Source organism: Physeter macrocephalus, chromosome 4 (assembly GCF_002837175.3).
Source record: "Physeter macrocephalus isolate SW-GA chromosome 4, ASM283717v5, whole genome shotgun sequence".
In the NCBI taxonomy this organism is placed as follows: Eukaryota; Metazoa; Chordata; class Mammalia; order Artiodactyla; family Physeteridae; genus Physeter; species Physeter macrocephalus.
This window is the reverse complement of record NC_041217.1, coordinates 103,091,590-103,117,530: the sequence shown is the minus strand read 5'-3', so window position 1 is coordinate 103,117,530 and position 25,941 is coordinate 103,091,590. Positions and strand designations below refer to the sequence as shown.

The following is a 25,941-nucleotide window of genomic DNA, read 5'->3' as shown; positions in this document are numbered from 1 at the left end:
AGAACAATGATCAAACATTGGTATAAATATAAAACCTTTCTAAACTGTTTTTCATAACCCAAAATATCATTAAATGCCAGATCAAAGATATAAATGAGGCTTGATAATAAAATGAATTCCAGATACATAACTAGGCTGTGCTAGAATGTACACACAAGCAATTGAGAGTTTTCTAATGCTCAACAAGTTTGGCTATCTTGAGTAATATAATAAGGAGGAATATTATTAACAGATTTAATAATATTACTGAGAAACCATCAAATAGAGCAGCTCATAGGTAATAGTGCTTTTTTGATTCTATCCTTGTAGGAAATAACTTCAGGAACTGTCTAAATGTTAGCTCAGATACTTGATTAGTGTGGAATAGAATATTTTTCAGGAATGATTATCATTTCAATTCTTAAAACAGTTATACACAAATAAATTGAATGGTTATGGCATCAATTCTTTACCTGGTTAAGACAAAGTGAATTTGTCACTTCATATTTTGGACGTTTTGCTTTTATTGGCTTCAGTGTAATGTTCTGAAAGTGAAATTTATGAAATTCTTTAAGTAACAATTGTTCTTTTTTTTTTTAACTTTCTTAATTATGGCGACTTAAAGTAGGAGTAAAATAACCGTTTCTCTTTAGTACTACAACCCACATCTTCTGTAGAAGTGACAATGATGCTTTTTTTTTTTTTATGCAAGGGAAAAAGGACAAACTTTGTTCAAGTTTAGATTTTATTTTACCTTTTAAGGGGGAGAATGGTTTAGTAAATGTAGGAAGTATGAAATGACAGTTTGGAGTACTTTTCATCATTCAAGCTAGAAAGTTTAAGAGAAATGATTAGTACTCATCATTTAAATATTTTAAACTTTCATTAGTTTCTCATCAATTAGAGTGTTTTTAAAGCCCCAGAAGGATAAATTCAAGGACTCAGGCTTGATTAAAAACTTGCATATATTGAGGTCTGTACTTGAGCCACGAGTCTTATAAATAGGGATAAACTTTGTCATGTGCATTTAAAAATTTTCTGTTCAAACTGGGTCTTACTGAATAAACAGCCTGTCTAGAATAGTGTTTCTCAACCTTGGTAGTACATTAGAATCACCTGTAAAACTTTAAAAAATAGTGTCCAAATCTGAATTGAATGGAGAGTGGGGCCAGGTAAATGTAGTGTTCAAAGTATCCCATGTGTGGACTTACCTGGCAGTCCAGTGGTTAAGACCCCACGCTTCCAATGCAGGAGGCCCACGTTCGATCCCTGGTCCGGGAACTATGATCTCATGTGGTGCCGCCAGAAAAAAACAACAAAAACAAAACAATGTATCCCATGTGACTAATGTGCTGCAGTGTTTGAGAATCATCAGTCTAGGTGTTTTTTGTTTGTTTGTTTCCACTTTCTAAACTCTAGTTAAAATTACTTTGGTAAAAGGAAGAGGCAGCTTATAATCGGTTTGTTCTTCTATATTATATAAGCACCACACACTCAAATCAAAATACCAAAACATTCTTTAAAGGGAGCAGAATTTTTTCATTCAAAGTACTTGATATTTATCAATAGAACATTAGGCGATAAGCTTGGGCAAATCATTCAACATCTCTGGACATACTTCCTTGCCTATAAAATAAGGTAATAACTTCCAATCACTTTTCCGTACCCTGTCCTATATAACAGAAGTGTGATTTGTTTTTCTAATTTAAAAATCTTCAGTAATTTTTTCTGCTGTAATGGCATTACATTCTGGTTTTACATTATGTATGGTATTATATTCATATTCAATTTATCAAATTTTTTAGTCAGTACTGGCTTGCTGATAATATTTGGTGTCTCTGGAGCATTGATCTCAGTGCTTTGATAGGTGATGGTTATTAACAAACCTTTCAATCAAATATTTGATGCCAGATCTCTCTCTTTATCTTGATTCTGTGATTAAAATTTTTGCTTAGTTTGAAATGAAAGCTTTCCAATCAAAGTTTTATATTGAGGTTTTTGGGGAGCTGTGAAAATAAAACATATTATATAATGTGCAAAATATTCATTTGTTTAGTAGTTAACATATTTTATCCAATTGGATCCTCACAAGATAGGTATACATATTATCACAGATCCCTGGTGAAGTTAGTTGACAAGCGTGTGTGTTGTCACTAAAGTGCTCAGTTTTATTAATGTTTGTAAGACCTGGTAGGGCTTCTTCATTTGTTGAAATGTGGTCTTAAGCTTGATGGTGAAAATGTGTATGTTTGCCTTTTCTAAAGGCCAGGAACTCATAAATAAACAGAAATATGCAGTTTTATTTTACTATGTTCCTGGAAAGTCAGCTACATAAGAGAAGAATGAGAAGCAAAATACTGAATTTTAGGCTATCATTATTAATCTATCTATAGTCTGTAAGACTTTTTTGAGGCATACTGTATTTGGTGTTTTTTATTTTTTTTTAAATTAAAAATCTTTGATGCCTTTTGCTAGTGTTTTTTAGATTTTGAGGTGCTAGTTTTTATAATAGTCCTGAGCTTTAGTTTTATGTCAGAGAACTAACTAAGATAATGCCCTTGAATTTTTCATCAGAACACTAATGTGGTATGTTGTACTTTTACTGTAGTTAAGAGTTTATATCATTGAATAATTTGCTTAGGTGCATATTTGGATAATTAAGACAGATGTATAGATGTACATATATTATATGATCGTATTAGTGAAGTCTGTTTTTTTTGTTGTTGATCAAAGCTGAAATCATAATTTCTCCCCTAAATGTGAAACTACCTGGATCTATACCCTCAATCTTTGCAGTCTGTCTTCTTCCCTTCCCCTTTCCACCTAACCCCCAACACTTAAAATAATACTTAGTGGAGTGACATTAAGATGGCCCATGTCATTTTAAATACTTGAATTCTTTAAATTAAAGCACATCATTGAGTGGCACTTAGCAATTTTAACAGTGCCCAGCATCAAACATTTTAGGAAAGAACAGTAACACATCCAGTGGAAACTGATGGCATTTCCGGAGGCAGAAGGTAATTATTAAAATTAGAATGTTTTAAGTTTGAATAAGACCTGGTGTTGACCAGCCTTGGTGCCCTGAAGCCTGAGGCAAATAATGCTCAGGAGGCTCAGGAAAGCTGGCCTAGAGAGGTGAATCAAGGCATTAACTACCAGTTTGGTGCTTTACCACACTGACTTAGGCTTCTTACTGGGGAGGATAGCACCAGAATCAGTTGTAGGATCAAGAAACAGGAACTTATGAGCACCATGTCAGAGAGATCTCTTTTTATATCTACTCTGCTGCCAGTCTCAGCTGTAAAGGTATTTCTAAAGGTAAAGGAGGTACTATAAAACCTATTTGTTTCTATGTAGTTGAGCCTGCCAGATAGCTCGGAAGTATACAGAGTATTAATTAGTTGGGATCTTTATTATAATGCTTAGCAAGCAGAGCAGACTTTATCATGTATAATCAAATAGCTTCACTTTTATTAAACGACTGTATCCTCACAGAAAATGACATACCCTTCTCTTGTAGTAAATTCTCAATTATTTTAATTAAGCCTCTTAATGGCTACTTGGCTAAAGATGATTTTAGTATAATTGGTACTGCTTGTTTAAACCCTTATCTCTGTTGTAACTTGTTTCTTTTTAAACTGTCGCTTATTCAAGCTCTTTACTCTGAAGTAACACATTGTTCTTTTTGCCTAATAATCCAAATTGAAATTTGTGAGGGGATATTTATTCCATTATGTGAAAAAGAAAATATACCTTTTCAAAGCAAGTATCCCTTTAGAAATTTTGACTGATTCCAAGAGGGCAAAAAAATTTATAAATATAAGAATTTCTTGAGTTAAGAAGTTGACCATTTTCTTAAAATCATCACTTTCATTCTAATGTGAAAAAATTTGTAATTTAGATGATGGTAATTTTTTAAGTTGGCAAATATTAAGGTATTTATATACGTTTGCAGAAATGTTTCCTAAATTTACTGGAGTAAAACAGAATGATTCTCCTTCTAAAGAGAAAGTAAAGGTAAGTTAATTCTTCATTTTTACCTTAGAATTTTAAAATTATGTAGGTTATAGCTCACTGGTATAGTAGTAGCTTTCTTTAAAATTGTTCTTGATTTTATTTACATGAAGAGTTGTCACTTATTTTAATTTGTCACCTAAATGTTCAAAGATTTCTTTGTAAAGAAGATTGAATAGTGAAATGATTTGGTTACATTTTTCTAACAAGATGTGACTTTTAAATGATTTAGTCAAACAGGTAAGTAGAACAAATTATAGAAATATCAGCTTAGTCTTGAGAGTCTAAATACAGAGAGAAGGTCTTGGTGTCCCCATGTGCATACAGTAGGGTATGCACAGTAAGGTGGAATTTCTCCAAAAAAGGTAGTAGGGGAATGGTAGTGAGAGTTCTAAAGATAAAGCTTATAATTACCAACTATTCATTTTTAGCACATCTGTGTTTGATTAGTAGTTGACGTGCTTTGAAAAGGATAAAAGTAATTTTATCTTTTACTACTAATTCTTTTATCTTTTACTACTAATTCGGAAATTTTATCTTTTACTACTAATCCTCTTAAAACTTTTAATCCTTTGTACCCATCCCAAATATAGAATTACAGGTGTATACCTTTTATTAAATCGTAAACTTACTTAACAACATCTAACTCTAGGTTAGGGGAAATACAACATAAATAATACTGTCTTGAAGGATCTCTTAGTTGTGAGAAGAGATATAATCATACAGTTAAGAGATTGTATGATTAGTGCTATAATCATCTATATTCATAATTTATTGAGAAAATGAAGGAGGAATATATATATACTGCCTGAAGGAGGGAATGCTTAAAATGGGTTTTAAATTATAGGGAAAGGGAAGAAATGGTTAGTATATTGACATGCTGATTAGGGACTTACTTTTTCAAACAGAGGTAGTAGCAATAAGAGAGCGAAAAAAAGCACAGGAGGTGTGTTCAGGGAAATATGGTAGCAGAGGGTGTTTGTATGGGATTAGTTGGCTTTGGAGATATAATAGGGAGGGCTTTGCACACCTAGATAAAGTGTTAATATTTAATTTGTTAGGTAGGCGTGAGCTCTCAAAAGTTTTTGAGTAGAAGGAAGATCCAGATGATCTGTCTGCCATAGGTATTAGTGGAATCAGAAAATTATGTCAAGTTATGAACAAACTTTGGAATAATTCTCACTACATAGCACATAGAATGCTATCTTTATGATCTGTTTGTGACCGAGTGTTTTCAGTGTCACTCACTGAAGAACAAAATGCTCATTTAAGACAAAAGAGGAAATATATTTATAGGATCATGAATAAATGCACATATTTGTGTGTTTCAGTAAGTGTTGTTTTGCTGATTTAAACCTCAGCATTTGCCTTTAAGCTTTGGGCTTGGGTCTGTATTATTGTTGGGATAAACATTCCTATGCCCTTTGTTTTATTCAAACTAGCATAGGTATTCATACACTTGCCTTATTGACTCACTCACTCTAACCCCTTTATTAGATGGAGAAGGAAGATTGTCTTATTCATCTCTGTACTATCTATAACTCAGAGCTTAGTAGATAAGGTACCTGGGCTTTGGTACTGTAACTTAGCTTGCCACTGAATAGATGTGAGATTTTAGGTTAAGTTACCTTCCTTATATCTAAGTCCTATTGTAAACTGTAAATGGGGATAATAATTATACCAAACTCATAGGATTAGTGTGAGAAATTAAGAACTATATAAAAGGCTTATCCTGGTGCCTTGCACATTGTAAGTGTTAACTAAATATTAGCTATTATAATACACTTTTTCTTAATAAGTAGTTAACAGAGTTCAGAATCAGAATTTGTTGATAGTCTATGGCTCAACCATCATGTGATTCTTTTTTTAAACACCCCCTCCTTTTATATCTATAATTCACTAAGGAAAAGGGGGTAAAGAAAGTGGATTAGTCTCTAGATTTGGTATAAAAGCTCAGTTTTTATTTTCAGTAGATCACAGGGAAGCATTTGAAAATAAGCAACACTGTTTAATAACATATGTATAAGTCTATGTGTACTAGCAACTAAGATCATAGACTTTGACTCTGCTTATAAGCTATATGATGGCCAAGTTATTTAATCGTTCTAAACCTTAGTTTTCTCATTTGTAAGATAGTGATATTTATACCTTAAAAATTTGTGTGACAATTTAATATCATATTCAAAGACAGTATTAAATTATACTCTATCCTCTTGTGTTTCTATTTTCTTAGTTATACTTCTTGTGTGTTTAAAGCTCTGAAAGATAGTTTTGTTTAACTTTGTCTTAGCAGATACAATCTTCTGTGCAATATACAACCTCTGGGAAAACTAGCCTGGTTCATCAGACTACATGTTCAAGTGGAGCACCACCAAATCACCACCAGTTAGTATTTAATCATCAAGAATCAGAACGTTTACAGAGTGTGGAAAACATTTCACCTTTACAAATTCTGTCTCTTTCAGGTAAGAAATTAACAAGTAAATGACTGTGATTGAACAACTGACTTCTAAATGAAAATGCCAAGATTATCTTAAATGTTATGTATCTGGAATACTGAAAATCATAACTAGTAAATTCCAGGTTAGAAATAATCCCTGAAGCATATGCTTTATATACCCCAAAGTACTCATTACATTTGAATGAAAGAAAATTGTATGTGCAGTTCACACACAACTTACTTTCATACAGATTATATACATTGGCATGTGAGCCATACATAAAAACCTGTCACTGCCATAGCTCATAGCAAGCTCTGAGCAGACTTGCGAAATGTTGCTCTAATTTCCATAATGTCTGTGTGGGTTGGAAAGGTAGATTAGAATAGGGAAAAGATAGAGATTCTATAGGTAGAGAAATAAAGTTATAAACATTAAAAACAGTTTACAGTTAAGGAAACTTGGGCTAGAAATACTTGCCTAGTGGTGGTTCCTATTTACCAAAAACATCTTCTAAAACTGGAAATTTCTATATTGTTAGGTTCATTTGACTTCATAAATGTCTTATCTGTTAGTCTTATCAGAAGTGAACGTATCACCTTTCTCAGCCTGGTCCTCCTGGGGATGTGTGGCACAGGAGCATACTTCTCTGATAGTGATGAGCCCAGCTTATGGAGTGCCTGAACTTTGAGACACAAATGTATTCAGGCCTAGACAGAAGCAGATGTGAATATTCCATATCCATGTCTCCTTCTATCTAGACTGCTCCCTGGCCTTCCAGTGGCAGGAGTTTCTCCAAAACAGAAGAAATTTCTAAGCTGTTTTACTGAAGCACAGATTAGGAGGAACACAGAAGTTTTGATTCTCCTTTATTGCTTCCAGTTAAAGCTCCCTACTATTCTGTGTTTGAGTATTCCATTTTGCATTTAACTCGAGTTATAGCTCTTGACTCTGGAGAAGGAGTGGAGATCAAGAGAGAAAATATCTGAGGCAACAGAGGGGGGCATCCCAGGAAGAAGTATAAACAAAGATCCAAAGTATGAAATATTTATAGCCATTCTTTTCTGGAAAAATATTTTCAAGGTACTCAGGAGAATAACTGAAGATGTAGTTGTTCTAGGTCATAAATTACCTTAAATACCAGTGCTACATTTGGATCTTTTATTTTGCACACAGAAAGTAGCTTCAAACAAGAGCATAACAAAATCAGATTTTACATTAGGAAGAGATTGCAGCTAGGAAAGAAATTATGAGGACCAAAACAAAGGCAGTAAGTACAGAAAGGATGTGGCTAAATTAGATATTTTTGTGGCAGAATTACTAAGCTTTATTAGAATAAGTGTCTTACCAGAGTATTATCCAACAGTTGGCTTGAAAATAAGAAACACTGTTCATTTTGGACATGTTTAAGATGCTACAGAATATCTAATTGGAAATATATAACTAGAAATAGGTTTCTGGAACTAATAGGGTGTAACAAGAACTACAGTTAGGAATTACCAATATGTAGAAGCTACTTGAAGCCATGAGAATGAAGGAAAATGTACAGAGCAGGAGGAGAAAGGTCAAGGACAAAATTCTGGGTAACCAAACTCCCTCAGTAAAAGTAGAAAAAATTAATAAGTTAAAAGAAGAGGTAATCAAAGCTATGAGGAAAAGGAAAAATGGTATAATAGAAGCCCAGGAGATACGTTTTTCGAAGGAAATCATCATCACGAGTATCATGTCCTACTATATACAAAGCCTTAAAGTACCATGAGGAATGAGGAGAGAAGATTAAAATTGGCAATGTGAGATTTTTTTTGCTTTTACAAAAGCTTCTTTTATGGCTATTGTGATTGAGACAGAAGCAGATTCTTGTAAATTGAGAAGTAATGGAATCTGAATGTAAACCAGTCTTTCAAGAATTTTATTGAAGAGGATGGGAAGATAGCTGTGGCTTTAACAGGAAGATAGGTATTTTGTTTTTGTTTTTTTAAGACTGGGAGAGAGGTTGTTTTGTTTTGAATTTTGAAATCGGCAAGATTTGAACGTGTTTGAAGGTCAATCGGAAAGAACCAGAGTAGGGAAAAGTTGCTGTTTTCATTATAGTAAGTTCATAGGAGAATGATAGGGATAGCTTTGAAGAAGAATAAAGACATTGAAAAATAATAGAGGGCTTCCCTGGTGGCACAGTGGTTGAGAGTCCGCCTGCTAATGCAGGGGACACGGGTTCGTGCCCCGTCCGGGAAGATCTCACATGCCGCCGAGCGGCTGGGCCCGTGAGCCATGGCCGCTGAACCTGCGCGTCCGGAGCCTGTGCTCCGCAACGGGAGAGACAACAGTGGGAGGCCCGCCAAAAAAAAAAGAAAAATAATGGAAAGAATGCAGTCAAGATGGTCTTTTGTTCCTATTTTAAGAAAACGTCCTATCTATGAAAAGTCAGGCTTTAAATATCTAAATCTTCGGTCGGGATCCGTTTCTTGTATTCCTTCCATTTCTGTTTGTACGTGATTGTGAGTAATAATATTGTGTAAAGGGAAACTTTGGATGATGCCGAATGGCTGTTCTACTGCACTTAAGCAGATTTTTCAGAACCAAAGTGGTTTGCATTTGCCAACTGTAGGTGGCACTATGCCCAAGGGAAACTGCAAATATATATAAGCTATAAAATGTATATAGAATTTTACTTTTCTGGCGTTTAATCTTGGTGGAAATAAATTTTTGGTTAAACCTTTAAACAAAAAAAGTAAAAAAAATTTTACTGAAGTTTTCTTGTAGTTTGGCAAAAATGTTAAGAGTACATAAATATTTAAGAAGTTGAAGTTTTAAGTGTTATCAGTTTTCTTCAAAACCTCTGCCATCATCTCCACATGAATTGGAAGATGTCTAATTTTTTTTCCTTAAAATAAGTTGAAGTTTTTAGTCATGAAGGATTACTAAACTTATCTTTATAATTTATCCTTCCACAGCTCTTAAAAAAATCTTCACTCAGTTGTATTAAGAATTAAAAAAAAAAAAAAAAAACTTATGCTGTCGCATCAATGTGAATTAACATGGCAAATGAAAAGGTAAATCAAGGAGTTTGCCATCTAGTAGGAGAAGTAAACAACTGGTATATAAAGTAAAAATAGGGACTTCCCTGGTGGCGCAGTGGATAAGACACTGTGCTCCCAATGCAGGGGCCCTGGGTTCGATCCCTGGTCAGCGAACTAGATCCCACATGCATGCTGCAACTAAGAGTTCACATGCCACAACTAATGAGCCCACCTGCCGCAACTAAGACCCAGTGCAACCAAATAAATAAATATGTCTGTGGATGTGTGTGTGTGTGTGTGTGTATAAAATTTTTTAAAAATTAAAATAATGTGCCCTAAAAGAACCAAAAATGAAATTTAAGTAGATGAGGAAGGCAGAATTACCTGATCTCTTTGAAAGATGTGTATTGATGTATAGTAGGATCAAAAGGCATTTTGGATGGAGGGAACAACACGAATGAGGGTATTTAGGTGACCAGTAATTCAATGTGATTAAAGCTTTGCTTGGATAAATCGGAATACAGGGAAATAAATTTGGAAAGGTAGATCAGGTTCAGATCATAAAGAACCTCAATACCTAGAGACTTTTGGACTTAATTGTAATAGTATAGGGGATCCTATACTATCCTACTATCTGTTCCCCCTATACTATCATGGGGATCCAATGAAGATTTTTTGAACAGAGTGTACTTCAGTGTAATTACTCTGCCAGTATTGTGTAGGTCAGTTGGAGAGATGGGGAACAGAGACCAGAGAAGGAAAAGACCAACTGGGCTGTTGCAGTAGTACAAAAAAAACTAAGTGATGGAAAGAAAGAAAAAGGTATAGTTGAAAGAAATCACAAGAGTGGAGTGAGCAGGTCTGCAAAAGATGAATATATGCTGGGTTTTAATAACAAAGGGGTGTATAAGCTTTGGTGGCTCAGAGGATAGTGGCTGGATACTGGTCCAGGTTGACAGACCTGGAACACAGATGAAGAACAGATGTCTGAGGAAAGATGAGTTTTGTAGTGTTTTGAGGTGCCAGAGGGCATCCATATGAAAATGTTTTTCAGAGAGTTGGTCCCTTGACACACTTCCCTTGGCTTCTATGACACTCTTCTCTTGATCATCCCATCTCTGAACGTTCTTTACAGACACCTACTTTATCTGCCTACCTTTAATGTTGATAATACTCTGAGTTACATCCTTAAGCCTCTTTTTACTTTACTCCAGGCTTTTCTAGCCGTATTCCAAAGCATAGGCTTACTAAGCTAGGACCTCCCCCTCAGCTCTCATAGCAATAGGCTTGGAGCAGACCTCCCATTTACCCAGGTATGCCATACATTGATCATTTTCTACTTATTATGGCATGTAAAAGGTTGGAAGGCAGCAATCTATACATCCTTCCTGGATGATCTTCTTGGAGTCTATGACTTCTAGTCTCATTTTTACAACTCAAGCATCCAAACCCCAGGCGTGTTTGTACAACTCTACTGAATACCTTAAACAGCACATAGGCATGTCAAATACAGCATGTCAAAACTGAATTTCCCCCTTTTAATTCCTACATTTAAATCTTTCCTCTTTAATTCTTGATAATGGCACTGTCACCACTTACCAACTTAGAGTCAACAAACTGAGTCGTTTAGAATATACTTCTCTTGACATATATACTCTTTCTACTTCTTAAATAATATCTGATCCCAAGCAGAGAGGGGATGTAGTTCTGTACTTAGACCTTTTCTCCCTATTTTTCCATTCCCTGTTGAGCTGAGAAAATAGGTGCATTGGGCCACGTAGGAACACACAAATTTATACTTTGTTCTTTCTTTCTGTTCTTTCTTTCATCCGTCCACTGACTGTTTTGTCTCACCCTCCTGTGCTCACTCCTATCCTTTAGAGTTCCTCCCTTCTTCAAGCCTCACCTTCAACTAGTGTGATTTAGCCAGAGAATCAAAGGAATTGATGGGTGATAGGAGCTTAAACGTAAGTTCCTAACTCTAAGTGGCCAGGATTTTATGAGCTTGAGCCAATTAACAAAAAGATAGCAACTCAAGTTTCCATTTTTCTCTTCTGTCCTTTTGCTACTAGTTAGGACCTATAGACAAGAGCTGGAGAGAACTGAAACAGAAATGACCTAATTAAGTTTCATACACCAGGATGCTTTTGGTCACAAATGCAGAAAATTCAGCTCCAAATTGGCTTACACAAGGAATTTTGTTATCATACATATTGTAGTCCAGAAGTAGGTCAGTCATTTAGACATGTTTGACAAAGGCTCAAGCTCTATTTCTGAAATTATTTTCACCTGTAATAAATGAAATATTTGTATGAAAGCTTTACAGTCAACAGGATTGTGTGGTTTGTTCTCTTCACCTCAGAGTCAAACAACATTTTGCATTTCTTACTCCTATCCCCCACTGGGTAGTTTAGGTGTCTGGTATCTTCGTTCTTCAATTCTTTGTATTTTCTTTGTTCTCAATTTGGCTACCAGTTTGGCTTCTTTCCCTGGAAGCCCTACAGTGGTTTAAGGGCCTCTCTTCTAAATGATTCACTGGTGTGGGGGTAGGATTACCATAATTAGCTTGGCCAATGAAGACCCATCTCTGGAGCTGAGGTCAGTTTACAAGCTGAAAGACTGCTATACCATGGGGAAAGCTAAAATAGGTCTTGGTAGGGGAGCCACAATATCAGCTATACTTTATGCTGACAAAAAAAAAAAAAAAGAAGAAGAAGAAAAAGAAAAGAAATAAAGGAGGTAAAATTTCAAGTGAAAATGTTTATTTTACAGTATTACAATTCTCCAACTAAGAATACTCCAAAATTAAGCGTAAAAAAACTAGTTATTTTATTTTCATAGTTTCTGACCGGGAGGGGGGGGTGGAAATGTCAAATTCTGGAGAATCAAGATGAAATAACTTGACTACTATTCTAAAAATGTGTGCATCCAGATGATCCTGAACAACGCTTGAATGGCCTAACTGTGATGCATCAGTCCAGTGATAATGACACAGTGGTGTTAGAATCAGAATGTCAAGTTCCAGTGCAAAAGGTAAGAGTAAAGTTATTTTTTCTCACAAATACTGAAGGGATTTAAAATTGAATATAGAAATGGCACAGAGGTATTTTAAGCCCTAATTTGAATGAATTTTGGATCTCTAAGCCTAATTTTTGCCTACTTATTAAAAAAAAAAAGTTAAACTGTGAGCAACACTCTTCCCCACGCTCTACCTTCAGTCCCCATATTTGTGTTTAAATTGTAAATTCTATAATGCTGGTATTTGCCAGCTATCCTGATTTTAAAACATGTTATAAAACTATCTTTTAGAATCTGTTGTAGGTGATTTCCTCATGGAGTCTTTGGTGCACTTAATCTCAAACCACACATTGATCAGTCTTTCAACAAGTATTCTAGATGTTTGGGATACATTAGATACACCAGGTACTTTTCTAGACATTTGAATCTAGTAACTCAGAAATGGACTATGAATGAGATATTCACATATCCCCTCTTTTTTCTCTCCCTCCCTTCCTTCCATTCTTTCCTTTCTTTTTTCCTTGTAAGTACTTCAGAGGACAAATCTTACTGCTTGGGCACACTTAGGAATATCTGACATTTCACCATGAGGGGCATATTGCTTTGGCCCTTGTTTTTTCTTATTCTTAGAATCTTTGACTTTCTTACATACTGCTCTGCTAATACTTATTATCATCAAAGATTACCTATGTTTAATATGGGTGTTTTGTTATTGATAAGAACCATTTAAAAAGTACCTTTGCTGGGAATTCCCTGCTGGTCCAGTGGTTAGGACTCCTTGCTTTCATTGCCAAGGGCGCGGGTTCAATCCCCAGTCAGGGAAATAAGATCCTGCAAGCAGTGTAGCCAAGGGGGAAAATTAAAAAATAATAAAATTTTTTCTAAAAAGTGCCTCTCCTGATATCCAGCATAAATTTTTTATTGTTACTGTTTTTTGTTTAAACATTGGAAGTGTCATCTATCCCCTTTAGGATGCAAAGAATAATGCAGTAGAGTTTCTCAAATATTTGGTTTACTGTGTACTAAACTCTTTGTTTCTAATTTAACAAAACTATAATTTTGACTGACCCAAAATAAGTTTGAAAACAGTAAGAAAATTTTCAAAAGGGCAAAGAGATTACAGCAAAAATAAGCAGCAAAACATCAAGTATATGTCATACCATTGAAGTTTGTGCTAAAGGTAAAAATGACATAAGTCTACTCTCTGTTGATTTCTAATGTCTAGCATATAGTAGGAACTAAAATGTTGAAAGCTTGAGGAGGAGTGGAATTGTGTGGCTTGTTCTCTTCACAACAAACCATTTCCATTCTTTTTTTTTCTTGATTTTAAACTGTTTCCATCCTTCACATTATTTCCTACCATTGCTCACTATCAGCAGTGTTACCACTTACTGAAAAAAAAAAAAAGGCTACAGAATTTTGGTTCTCAAAGAACAGATCTTTGAGAATTAGTCTTTATGAACAAACTGTGGCCCAGACAGCTCAAGCATCTTGCCCAAAGAAGAGCTGATCCTAAAATAAAACATTTCAACAAGCTCCCAACCTCTGTTGTTTTACTCAGAGCCCTAGCTTTGCTGTTCGTCTCTTACTTACCTCTGCCTCAAGAAAAGATATCCCTTCTTGCCAAGACTTCTCTATCTCTGTTCTTCATTTTCTTTCATTTAACAGATTTTTGTGGAGCTCTCCTGCCATCTCTATAGCCTCTATTATTCCTTTTGTCTTATTTCTCCACTTTTTACATTTTAAACCAGGCTTTCTCAACTATAGCACTATTGACATTTTGGACTGGATAAGTTTTTGTTGGGAGTAGGCCTGTACATTGTAGGATGCTTAACAGGAACCCTAACCTCTATCCACTAGATGCTAGCAACACCCTTTCCCCTACCACTACGTGACAACCAAAAACTTTGCTGACATTGCCATAGGTCTTCCCTGGGCAAAGGAGAATCACCCCAGTTGTGAAGCAGTGCCTTAATTTTACCTAGAATCCAGCTGTTCCCCTATTCCTGTAATTTGCCCTATCAGAGGAACCAATGATGTCTAAAATTGCTGCATCCCTCCCAAAGTCTTGATAGGGTAAGGAGTCCAGGGTCTTCTACTACTTCTCTCTCTGGTTGAACATCCACTGTGGTGACTTCAGTTACAGTCTCTCTGCAAATGACTCAAATATATAGTTCTAGACCTGACATCCTGTGAGTTTTAATCATTTTTGATTTCTCAGTCCCCTACAGCCAAGGAATTGCTAAATTCTTTGGGTTTTACTTTCAAGATGTTTCCTTTTCCACTTCCGCCTCAGAGACCAGACCTCATTGCTTTCAGTCTGAGCTCTTTGTAATATTTATAACTGGTCAGACTAATTTGAAACCTTCCTTGTTCTAATCCATTCTGCTTTTAACATTCTTACACTGTTCCTCCTGATGTATTGCTCTGATCAGATTACTAATATGTATGAAACCTTCAGTAGTTTCTAACTTTGACTCCAGAGTGAAGATTAAACACCTTTACATTATGACTCCAATCTAGCCTTTCAGTCTTAACTATATGCCTTGTAATTCACTGAAATTGAACTCTTCATTTCTCCCCAGATATATCTAGTAATATCTTTAATTATTATGTTCTTTCTTCAGTGAGGAATGCTTTCCATCCTCATATCTGCCTGTCAAAAGTCTTCTTATTCTTCTCTGTGATGTCTGAAAAACTGTACTGTACTCCAAACACAATTATGAACTTTCTTGTTTTAGGATCTGCCAAAATTTTATTGCAATTAGATAGACATTTCCAGGATCAAGCCAGAGACCAGGGTTTCATCCTCCCTTTATTTCCTATTAAGTATACTACCAGGTATTACCTGTTCTGTTTCAAATCTCTATCTGAAGGCAAGATTCTTTAACTAACTCAGTAGAAAAATGAAGTCTGGAACTAGTATTTAGCCCATTCCATGGGTAAGAACGAAAACAGGTTTTATTGGCAACATACAGGAAAGACTTCATAAACACAACTGGGTGACCAATGGTGAAGGTCTTGTGTGTACAGTAGGGGTGAGATGACTTCAGGATGGAAATTTAAAAGGCTTATGGAAAAGTCTTGTCATAAATTTTCTTTTGCTTTACCTGGGACCCTGGACAAACTTCTCCCTAATATTTCATGGAAATAATATGAAAAGAGGAATCAAGCATAATTATTAAGGAGAAAATTATCAAAAAAAATTTAAACAGAGGATGTTCAGGTATTGCATTGTCATCTTTCCTTACCCCAGATAAGTAGGCTAACTCTTTTTTTTAACTTGAGGTATAACTGATATATAATATTATTAGTTTCAGGTATACAACTTAATACATTGAGAAATGATCACCACAGGAAGTCTATTCTATCCATCTCCCAACATAGTTAAAAATTTTTTTCTTATGGTGAGAACTTTTAAGATCTACTCTAAGCACATTTCAAACGTACAATGGAGTATTATTGACTATAGTCACCATGCTGTACATTGCATCCGCATGACTTACTTATTTTACAGCTAGAAGGTTGTACCTTTTGACCTTCTTCACTCATTATGCCCACTACCCACTCCCCCTCCTCTGGCAGCCACCACTTTGTTCTCTGTATCTATAAATTTGGGGGTTTTGGTGGGGGGGGAGTGGTGTTTCTTGGGGTTTTTTTTAGATTCCACATATAAGTGAGATCATATGGTATTTGTCTTTCTCTGTCCACTTATTTCACTTAGCATAATAAATGCCCTCAAGTTCCATCCACGATTTCCTTGTTTTTTTGTGGCTGAATAATATTCCATCATGTATATATGCCACATTTTCTTTTTCTGTTTATGCATTGATGGACACATGGTGTTACTTCCAAATCTTGGCTATTATGAATAATGCTGCAATGAACTTGGGAGTGCAGTTATTCTTCAAAATCCTGATTTCATTTCCTTTGACTATATGCTCAGAACTAGGATTGCTGCATAATATGGTAGTTCTACTTTTTTTTTTTTCGGGTATCTCTATGCTGTTTTCCATAATGGCCATACCAATTTAAATCCCCACCAACACTGTACAAGGATTTCCTTTTCTCCATGTCCTCGCCAACAGTTGATAATTGCCATTCTTATAGGTGTGAGGGTGATATCTCATTGTGGTTTTGATTTGCACTTCCCTTATGATTAATATTCCCTTATGATTAGTGATGCTGAGTACCTTTTCATGGACCTGTTGCCCATCTGTTTGTTCTCTTTGGAAAAATGCCTATTCAGGTCCTCTGCCCATTTTTTTCAGCTTGTTTGTTTTCCTGCTGTTGAGCTTTCTAAGTTCTTTATATATACCTCTTATCAGACATGATTTTCAAATATTTCCTGCCATTCAGTAGGTTGCCTTTTCATTTTGTTGTTGATTGCTTTTGCTAAGCAGAAGGTTTTTTAGTTTGATGTAGTTCCACTTGTTCATTTTTGCTTTTGTTGCCTTTGCTTTTGGTGTCAGATCCAAAAAATTATCACCAAAATGGATGTCAAGGAGCTTACCACCTATGTTTTCTTCTAGGAGTTATAATTATGGTTTCAGGTCTTATATTCAAGTCTTTAATCCGTTTTGAGTTGATTTTTACATATGGTATGAGATAGTAGTCTAGTTTAATTCTTTTGCATGTGGCTGGTCAGTTTTCCCAATACCATTTGTTAAAGACACTGTCCATTACCCATTTTACATCTTTCACTCCTTTTTCTTTGTTTGTTTTTGTAGGTCATTTTCCTTTATTTTAAATGTAACAGAAAGTTAAATTTTCCAGTGAAATAATAATGAGGCTACTGGCTGTCTCCCACAAGACTCTGAGGCCAAGCCAATTTATATGAAGCCTAGCCTATCCACACTATTTTCCTTCACTGCTCTTTTAATTTCCTCTTTCCCCATCTTCTTCTGCAGCAGCTCAGGGACTACTCACTCACCAGAACACATGCCCAAGTATGAAATGAGTCCTTCACTCCTTTATTGTAAATTAATTGACCATAAGTGCATTTGTTTATTTCTGGGCTCTCTATTCTCTTCCATTGTGCTATGTGTCTGTTTTTATGCCAGTACCACACTGTTTTGATTACTGTAAGTTTGTAATATAGCTTGAAATCAGAGAGCATGATACCTCCAGCTTTGTTGTTCTTTCTCAGAATTGCTTTGACTAGTTGGGGTCTTTTGTGGTTCCATACATATTCTAGGATTGTTTGTTCTATTTCTGTGAAAAATGTCATTAGAATTCTGATAGGGATTGCATTGAATCTGTAGATTGCTTTGGGTAATATGGATGTTTTAACAATAGTAATTCTTTCAGTCCATGAACATAGAATATCTTTCCATTTCTCTATATCTTCTTCCATTTCTTTCATCACGGTTATAGTTTTCAGTGTACAGGTCTTTCACCTTTGTTAAGTTTATTCCTAGGTATTTTATTCTTTTTAATGCAATTGTAAATGTGATTTTTTTTCTTAATTTGTCTTTCTGATAGTTTGTTAGTGTATAGAAACACAGTGGATTTTTGTATATTGATTTTGTATCCTGCAACTTTACTGAATTTCTATATTCTAATGTTTTTGATGGAGTCTTTAGGGTTTTCTATATGTAATATCATGTCATCTGCAAATAGTGACAGTTTTACTTCTTTCTGATTTGAGTGCTTTTATTTCTTTATCTTGCCTGATTGCTCTGGCTGGGACTTCCAGTACTATGTTGACTAGAAATGGCGAGAGTGAGTATCCTTGTCTTATTCCTGATCTCAGAGGAAGAGCTTTCAGCCTTTCATCACTGAGTATGATATGAGATGTGGGCTTGTCATATATAGTGTTTATATGCTAGGATATAGTCCCCCTATACCTACTTTGCTGAGAGTTTTTATCATAAATGGCTGTTGAATTCTGTCAAATGCTTTTTCTGCATCTATTAAGATCATATTTTTATCCTTCATTTTGTTAATGTGGTGTATCATGTTGTTTGACTTGCAGGTGTTAAACTATCCTTGCATCCCTGGAATAAATCCTACTTGATCATAGTGTATCATCCTTTTACTGTATTGTTGAATTTGGTTTGCTAATAATATGTTGTTTGGGATTCTTGCACCTGTGTTTATCAAGGATATTAGTGTGTAATTTTCTTTTCTTGTGATGTTCTTATCTCATTTTGGTATCAGGGTAATGCTGGCCTAGTTAAATAAGTTTGGAAATGTTCCCTCCTCTTCTATTTTTTGGAAGAGTTTGAGAAGGATTGGTATTAATTCTTCTTTAAATGTTTGGTAGAATTTACCAGTGAAGCCATCTGGTCCTGGACTTTTTGGAAATTTTTTGATTACTGATTCAGTCTCCTTACTAGTAATTGATTTGTCCACATTTTCAATTTCTCCATGACTCACTTTCAGTAAATTTTATGTTTCTAGTAATTTATCAGTTTCTTCTAGGTTGTCCAGTTTGTTGCCATATAATTGTTCATAGTAGTCTCTTACAATCCTTTATATTTCTGTGGTATCAGTTGTAATATCTCCTCTTTCATTTCTTTTTTTTTTTTGCTTTTTTTCTTAGATTGATTGATTTTGGCTGAGTTGGGTCTTCATTGCACGCAGGCTTTCTCTAGTTGCGGTGAGTGGGTGCTACTCTTCGTTGCGGTGCGTGGGCTTCTTATTGTGGTGGCTTCTCGTTGCAGAGCATGGGCTCTAGGCACACAGGCTTCAGTAGTTGTGGCACACAGGCTCAGTAGTTGCGGCTTGTGGGCTCTAGAGCACGGGCTCAGTAGTTGTGGTGCACCAGCTTAGTTGTTCCATGGCATGTGGGATCTTCCCAGACCAGGGCTTGAACCCGTGTCCCCTGCATTGGCAGGCAGATTCTTAACCACTGCACCACCAGGGAAGTCCCTTCTCTTTCATTTCTGATATTATTGATTTGAGTCCTCTTTTTTTTTTCTTGGTGAGTCTAGCTGAAGGTTTGTCTGTTTTGCTTATCTTTTCAGAACACCAGTTCTTATTTTCATTGATCTTTTCTGTGGTCTTTTTATAGTCTCTATTTCATTTATTTCTACTCTGATCTTTATTGTTTCCTTCCTTCTTCTAATTCTGGGCTTCATTTGTTCTTCTTCTAGTTCCTTGAGGTGTAAGTTAGGTTTACTTGAGATAGTTCTTGTTTTTTGATGTAGGCATTTATCACTATGAACTTCCCTCTTAGGACTGCTTTTGCTGTATCCCATACCTTTTGGTATGTTGTATTTTCATTTGTCTCAAGGTATTTTTTTTAACTTCTTTTGATTTCTTCTTTGACGCATTGGTTGTTCAGTAGCATGTTGTTTAATCTCCATATTTATGAACTTACCAGTTTTCTTCTTGTAACTGATTTCTAGTTTCATATCATTGTGGTCAGGAAAGACACTTGATATGATTTCAGTCCTCTTAAATTTATAAGACTTGTTTTGTGGTATAACATTAACTATCCTGGAGAATATGACAAGTATTAGAAGGGCCATCTAGACATGTAATATCCAGCGTCCAGTATGGTAGCCACTAGCCACATATAGTGGCTCACATATGAGCCCTTGAAATGTCTAGTGCAACTGAGAAACTCAGTTTTAGAAGTTACAATTAACTTAAATTTAAAAACTTATACTCAGTTCAGTTATTGGAGAATGTAAGGAACAGTTTGATTATGCATATCTACTTTTTCAACTGTAAGTTTTATGAAGTCTAATTACAGATCAATGATTTCTAATCAAAGTTAAGCATTTGAATTGAGATGTGCTATAAATGTAAAACACCAATTTAGAAGACATTACAAAAATATAGAGAATTCCCCGGTGGTCCAGTGGTTAGGACTCCATGCTTTCACTGCCAAAGGCCTGGGTTCAATCCCTGGGAGGGGAACTAAGATCCCACAAGCCACACAGCACGGCCATAAGTAAGTAAGTAAGTAAGTAAGTAAATAAATAAATAAATAAATAAAATTATCTTCAGTCTTTTATATTGACTGCATGTTGAAATAATAATGCTTTGGGTATATTTGGTGAAATAAAATATATTATTAAAAGTTTTAGTTTAAAAAAATTGTGGTACTGGAAGATTTTAAACTATATATATTTCTATTGGGCAGCACTGATCTAGACCTTGGCATATCGCAGTTAAGAACAGTGATCACAATCAGTTAATTTTTTTCTTCATACCAAAGAAAGGAAAACATAGCTATGTCAGAGGGTTCTCAACAAATACTGTGCTGTTCTTCTGGCATCGTCTTACTTTCCCTCTGATTAATCACTTGTATATTTGGCTTTATTTTTCTCATAAGACAAGAAATGTCTTTTTTTTTTTTTAAGTTTTGTAACTTAATTTTTTTTTACTGAGGTGTAGTTGATTTACAATGTTAATTACTCCGCACAGCAAAGTGATTCGGTTATATATATGCATATATATATATATATGTATATATATATATTTTTTTTTATTCTTTTCCGTATGGTTTATCATAGGATATTGAATATAGTTCTCTGTGCTATACAGTAGGACCTTGTTCATAAACATCTTGATTACAGTGACCAGGGGATTTTTGTATTCTTAATAGATTGTCATACCCTTAACATATATGTTTCATATTAAATTGAAATAATTGTCAAGCATGCTATTTTAATTTGGTCTTAGATGAATAGTTGAATTTAGTTAATCTGTTATCCTATTTTTTCTACTTTATTAACCTTTAACTTAAGTTTAGTAAAGTTACCTGAAGCCTTCAGAATCTTTATTTTTGATCTATTACTATATCAAAAAATATTGCTTTTCTTCCAAAATTTAGTTGACATCTGTAGACATATACTGAATCAAATATTTGTTTTAGGATATAAAGATCAAGAATGCAGATTCTTGGAAAAGTTTAGGCAAACCAGTCAAAACATCAGGGGTATTGAAATCATCAGATGAGCTCTTCAACCAATTTAGAAAAGCAGCGATAGAAAAGGAAGTGAGAGCTCGAACACAGGAACTAATACAGAAACATCTGGAACAAAATACAAAGGAACCAAAAGTATTTCAAGAAAATCAAAGGTGTGTAATTTACTGGATTAATGGAGGCTTTGAGAGATACAGACATGTATTTAAAATAAATTTCTTTTTTGTAAGTGGCTATAATTCAGCTATTTAGTAGACCACAAAGCAAATTATATTTAGAAAAATAAATTTTTATTGATTTTTTAAAAAATTGGTAAGTAGTAGTATCTATTTTGAAGGGGATACAAATAATTAAGTGATTGAAGAAGCTATTAAAGATACCAATATTGCTAAATTATAAAGACATCATTATTTTCCAGAAATGTCTTAATATTTCCATTCTATGTGTAAGAAGATGATGGTAAACCTTGGTCATAGTTTTCTAAAACCTTCTCTTCATTAAGATAGATTGCCCGATGTAAAATTTGACATCAAAAATACTAAAAATAATGTCATAACATACAAAAAAGGGTATCTAGAACATTGCTTTATATTTGTCATTTAACAATGTATCTTCATAATAAAAACTTTTAAGGAGTTTGAAACCTACTTTGAACTTCACTGTTTCTTTAAGGGACCATGGCTTCACTCTAGAATCTTTTCCAAATAAAATGCAAAACAAGTGTCTTGGAGAAGTGCAGAAAGAACATCAGCAGTCACTGGAAGCTCAAGATGGAGGCAAACTCTGGCTTCTCAAAGACCGTAATTTAGCAAGGGAGAAAGAGCAAGAGCGGAGGAGAAGAGAAGCAGTAAGTGAATTTTCGTTTACTAAATCTAACGAACAAAAGGAAAGATTTAACAGAGCAGTGTCTTTACATGTTCAAAGATGTATTCTGGGTGGTTCTTCAGTGACAGTTAGCTCTTTGGTGAGGATCAGTTCTAAAATCAGAGAGTAAAATTAAAATTTCATAGTCAAAAGACACAAGCATAGTGTAATAATAGAGTATCAATCCTGGAGGCTACTAGACTTTGAGTTCAAATCCTGGTTCTTCCATTAACTAGACGTTGGAGCCTGGGCTATTTATTTAACTTCCCTGTGCCTCAATTTCCTTATCTGTAAAGTATGGATAATAAAGGTAAAAGGTGAAATGAATTTACATGTATTAAGCACATCTGAAAATGCCTGGCACATAGGTAAAATCACTTACTGTTATTACTCTTGAAAAATCCATAAACTGCCTATGAATTGTGGCTAAAAGATATGCCATCTGTCCCTAGTCAGTGTTTATTTAGTTGAACACTAGATGAAGAAGTTACATGTCAATTATATCTTAACAAACCTGGAAGCAAAAAAAAAAAAAAAAAAAAAGACTTGTGTTTAAGGAGTCCTTAATATTTAAAAACTGATGTTTTAAAAAGTAGAATTAATTCCTTTTTTATTGAGGTGGATTATTCTTTTATCTGTGGAGTATTTAGAAGTGCGTTATTTAGTTTCCAAATATTTGGAAATTTTCTGGCTAGTGAAAATAATAGAAAATTAGTGATTTCTAATTGAACTCCATTGTGGTCAGAGAACATACAATGTCTTGAATTCTGAATTCACTAAGACTTGTTTTATGGCCCAGATTATGATCTACCTTGGTAAATATTCTGTGTGCACTTGAGAAGAATGTGTATTCTGCTGCTGCTGGGTAGAGTATTTATTAAACAGGGCAAGTTGGTTGGTAACGTTTTTCAAGTCTACTAAATTCTTGCTGATTTTCTGCCTGCTTGCACTATCAAACACTGAGAAGGGCATTGGCATCTACGATGGTATAATTATAGGTTTGTCTTTTTACCCTTGTAATTCTATCAATTTTATTTCATGTTATTTTGAAGCTGTTATTAGGTGCATAGACATTTAGAATTGTTACGTCCTCATGATTAATTGACCCCCTTTTCATTACAAAATGATCTTTTTTACTCCTGGCAATATTATTTCCTGTGAAATATAACCACTTCACCTTTTTTATGACTAGTGATGGCATGGCGCAAAAATTTTTTCCATCCTTTTACTTTTAACTTATCTGTGCTTTATATTTAAATTGATTTTCTTGCAGGCAATATATACTATAGTCTTGACGTAAAAAAAAAAAATCCAATCTCTGTCTTTTATAGGAGTGTTTAACCAATTACATTCAATATGATTATTGATATGGTTACGTTTGAGTCCATCATCTTGCTATTTTTTGATGTGTGTCCTCTGTTCTTATTTTTTTCCCTGCATTCTTTTAGATTAATAGTATTTTTTATGATTCCATTTTATTTCCTTTATTGGCTTATTATCAGTAACACTTTGTTACATTAGTGGTTGCTTTAGCGTTTACAATATATACTTTAGCTTGTCACAGTCTTCTCTTAAGTTATATCACACCACTTCACATTTAGTATAATAGCCTTGCAATAGTGTACTTCCATTCCCCCCTCCTAGCCATTAGACCATTGTTTAAGCAGTCAAATTGTCTCTAAAAGTTTTAAATGACATTAAAAAAAAAACCTTGTTATTTACCTACGTAGTTACCGTTTCTAGTGCTCTTTATTGATTTGTCTAGATCCAGATTTCCAAATGGTATAATTTTCCTTTTCCCTAAAAGGACTTCTTTCTAACATTTCTTGTGGTGTGGGTCAGCTGGTGATGAAATCTTTCAGCTGTTGTATACATGAAAATATCTTTATTTGGCCTTTGTTTTTCATTAATAGACTTTATTTTTAAAGTGTTTTAGATTCACAGCAAAATTGAAAGTATAAAGAGTTCCCACATATTCTCCCCTTTCCCCCACCAATACACAACCTCCCCCACCATTAACATCCCGCATTAGGGCAGTACATTTGTTACACAATCTGTGAACCAACATTGCCACACCATTATCAATCTTATTTTATCAAGGAAAGTCCATAGTTTACATCAGGGTTCACTCTTTGTGTTGTGCTTCTTATGGGTTTTGACAAATGTATAATGACATACACCAACCATTATGGTATCATCAGAATACTCTCCCTTTCCTGAAAGTCCACTGTGCTCCTCCTGTTCACCCCTCCCTCCTGAACCCCTGCCAACCACTGATCTTTTTACTACCATAGTTTAGCCGCTTCCAGAATGTTGTATAGTTGGAATCATACAGTATATATACCTTTTTCAGATTGGCTTCTTTAACTTAGTTATATACATTTAAGTTTCCTCTATGTCTTTGTAGGTTGCTAGCTCATGTCTTTTTAGTGCTGAATAATATCCCATTGTATAAATGTACCACAGTTTATCCATTGACAGACATCCTGGTTGCTTCCAAGTTAAACACTGTGTTTTCATTAATTGTTTTCTTCATGTTTCTTGTGCTTTGTTGAACTTATTGGAGTGATGTGTTTATAGTTTTGATCAAGCTTGGAAAAATGTGGGGCATTATTTCTTCATATTTTTTCTGTTTCCCCCTTTTCTCCTTTTTTTTTTTTAATTTTAATTTTAATTTATGGCTGTTTTGGGTCTTCGTTTCTGTGCGAGGGCTTTCTCTAGTTGTGGCAAGCGGGGGCCACTCTTCTTTGCGGTGCATGGGCGTCTCACTATCGTGGCCTCTCTTGTTGCAGAGCACAGGCTCCAGACGCGCAGGCTCAGTAATTGTGGCTCATGGGCCCAGTTGCTCCGCGGCATGTGGGATCTTCCCAGACCAGGGCTCGAACCCGTGTCCCCTGCATTGGCAGGCAGATTCTCAACCACTGCGCCACCAGGGAAGCCCCTCCCTTTTCTCCTTTTAGTGACTCCAATTACTTTTGTATTAGGCCACTTGAAGTTGTCCCATCTCAGACATTATAGTTGTCATATCTAGAAGTTGATTTGGGTCTTTTTAATGTTTTTAGTATCTCTATTAAACTTTTGAACAAATGGAATACAGTTATCATAACTGTTTAATGGGTTCTCTGCTAATTCTGACATTTATGTCACTTCTAGGTTGGTTTCGATTGATTGATCTCCTTTACAGATAGTGTTTTTCTGCTTCTTTGCTTACCTGGTAATCATTGATGCCAGATGTAAATTTTACCTTATTGGGTGCTGGATATTTTTGTAATCCTGGAAAACTCATGTGAATTCATAGGACATACAGAAACATTAGTTCCAGAAGAAAAAATCTACTGGCTTTGGCTGTGGTATTGATTATGATACAAGTAAATTTCCTAGGAAATAATATACAAAAGTTTTGTCAGCCTCTTATCTATAGTATGAAGTCAGAAACAAATTGCATTTAGCAGTGTTGTAACATATGGTGGAGTTTACTTTAGAGCAATATGGTCTTATAGAACTTTCTACAATTATAGGAATGTGCTTTATACAATCAAATATAATAGCTGCTAGTCACATATGGCATTGAGCACTTGAAATGTGGCTAATGCAACTAAGGAACTAAATTTTTCATTTTATTTAATTTTAATTAATTTAAACAGCAAATTTTTTATATTGTTTTATTTTTTTGTTTGTTTTTTAGGAGTTCTTTATTAAAGTTTAATTAGTACTTTTTTTTTTT

General features: G+C 34.8%; 1 protein-coding gene across 2 annotated transcripts in view; it reads left to right on the top strand.

The window, feature by feature from the left end:
• Positions 1-25,941, top strand: part of BRDT (bromodomain testis associated) — a 48,715-nt gene that overhangs the window by 17,898 nt on the left and 4,876 nt on the right. The window contains exons 12-16 of one of the 2 annotated variants that reach the window (XM_055083957.1): positions 3,938-3,999; positions 6,287-6,461; positions 12,384-12,484; positions 21,303-21,508; positions 22,026-22,200. In XM_055083957.1, coding sequence (XP_054939932.1) covers positions 3,938-3,999; positions 6,287-6,461; positions 12,384-12,484; positions 21,303-21,508; positions 22,026-22,200 — 719 coding nt within the window. The remainder of the gene's footprint in view (positions 1-3,937; positions 4,000-6,286; positions 6,462-12,383; positions 12,485-21,302; positions 21,509-22,025; positions 22,201-25,941) is intronic. The other variant, XM_055083956.1, reaches the window with a different exon arrangement.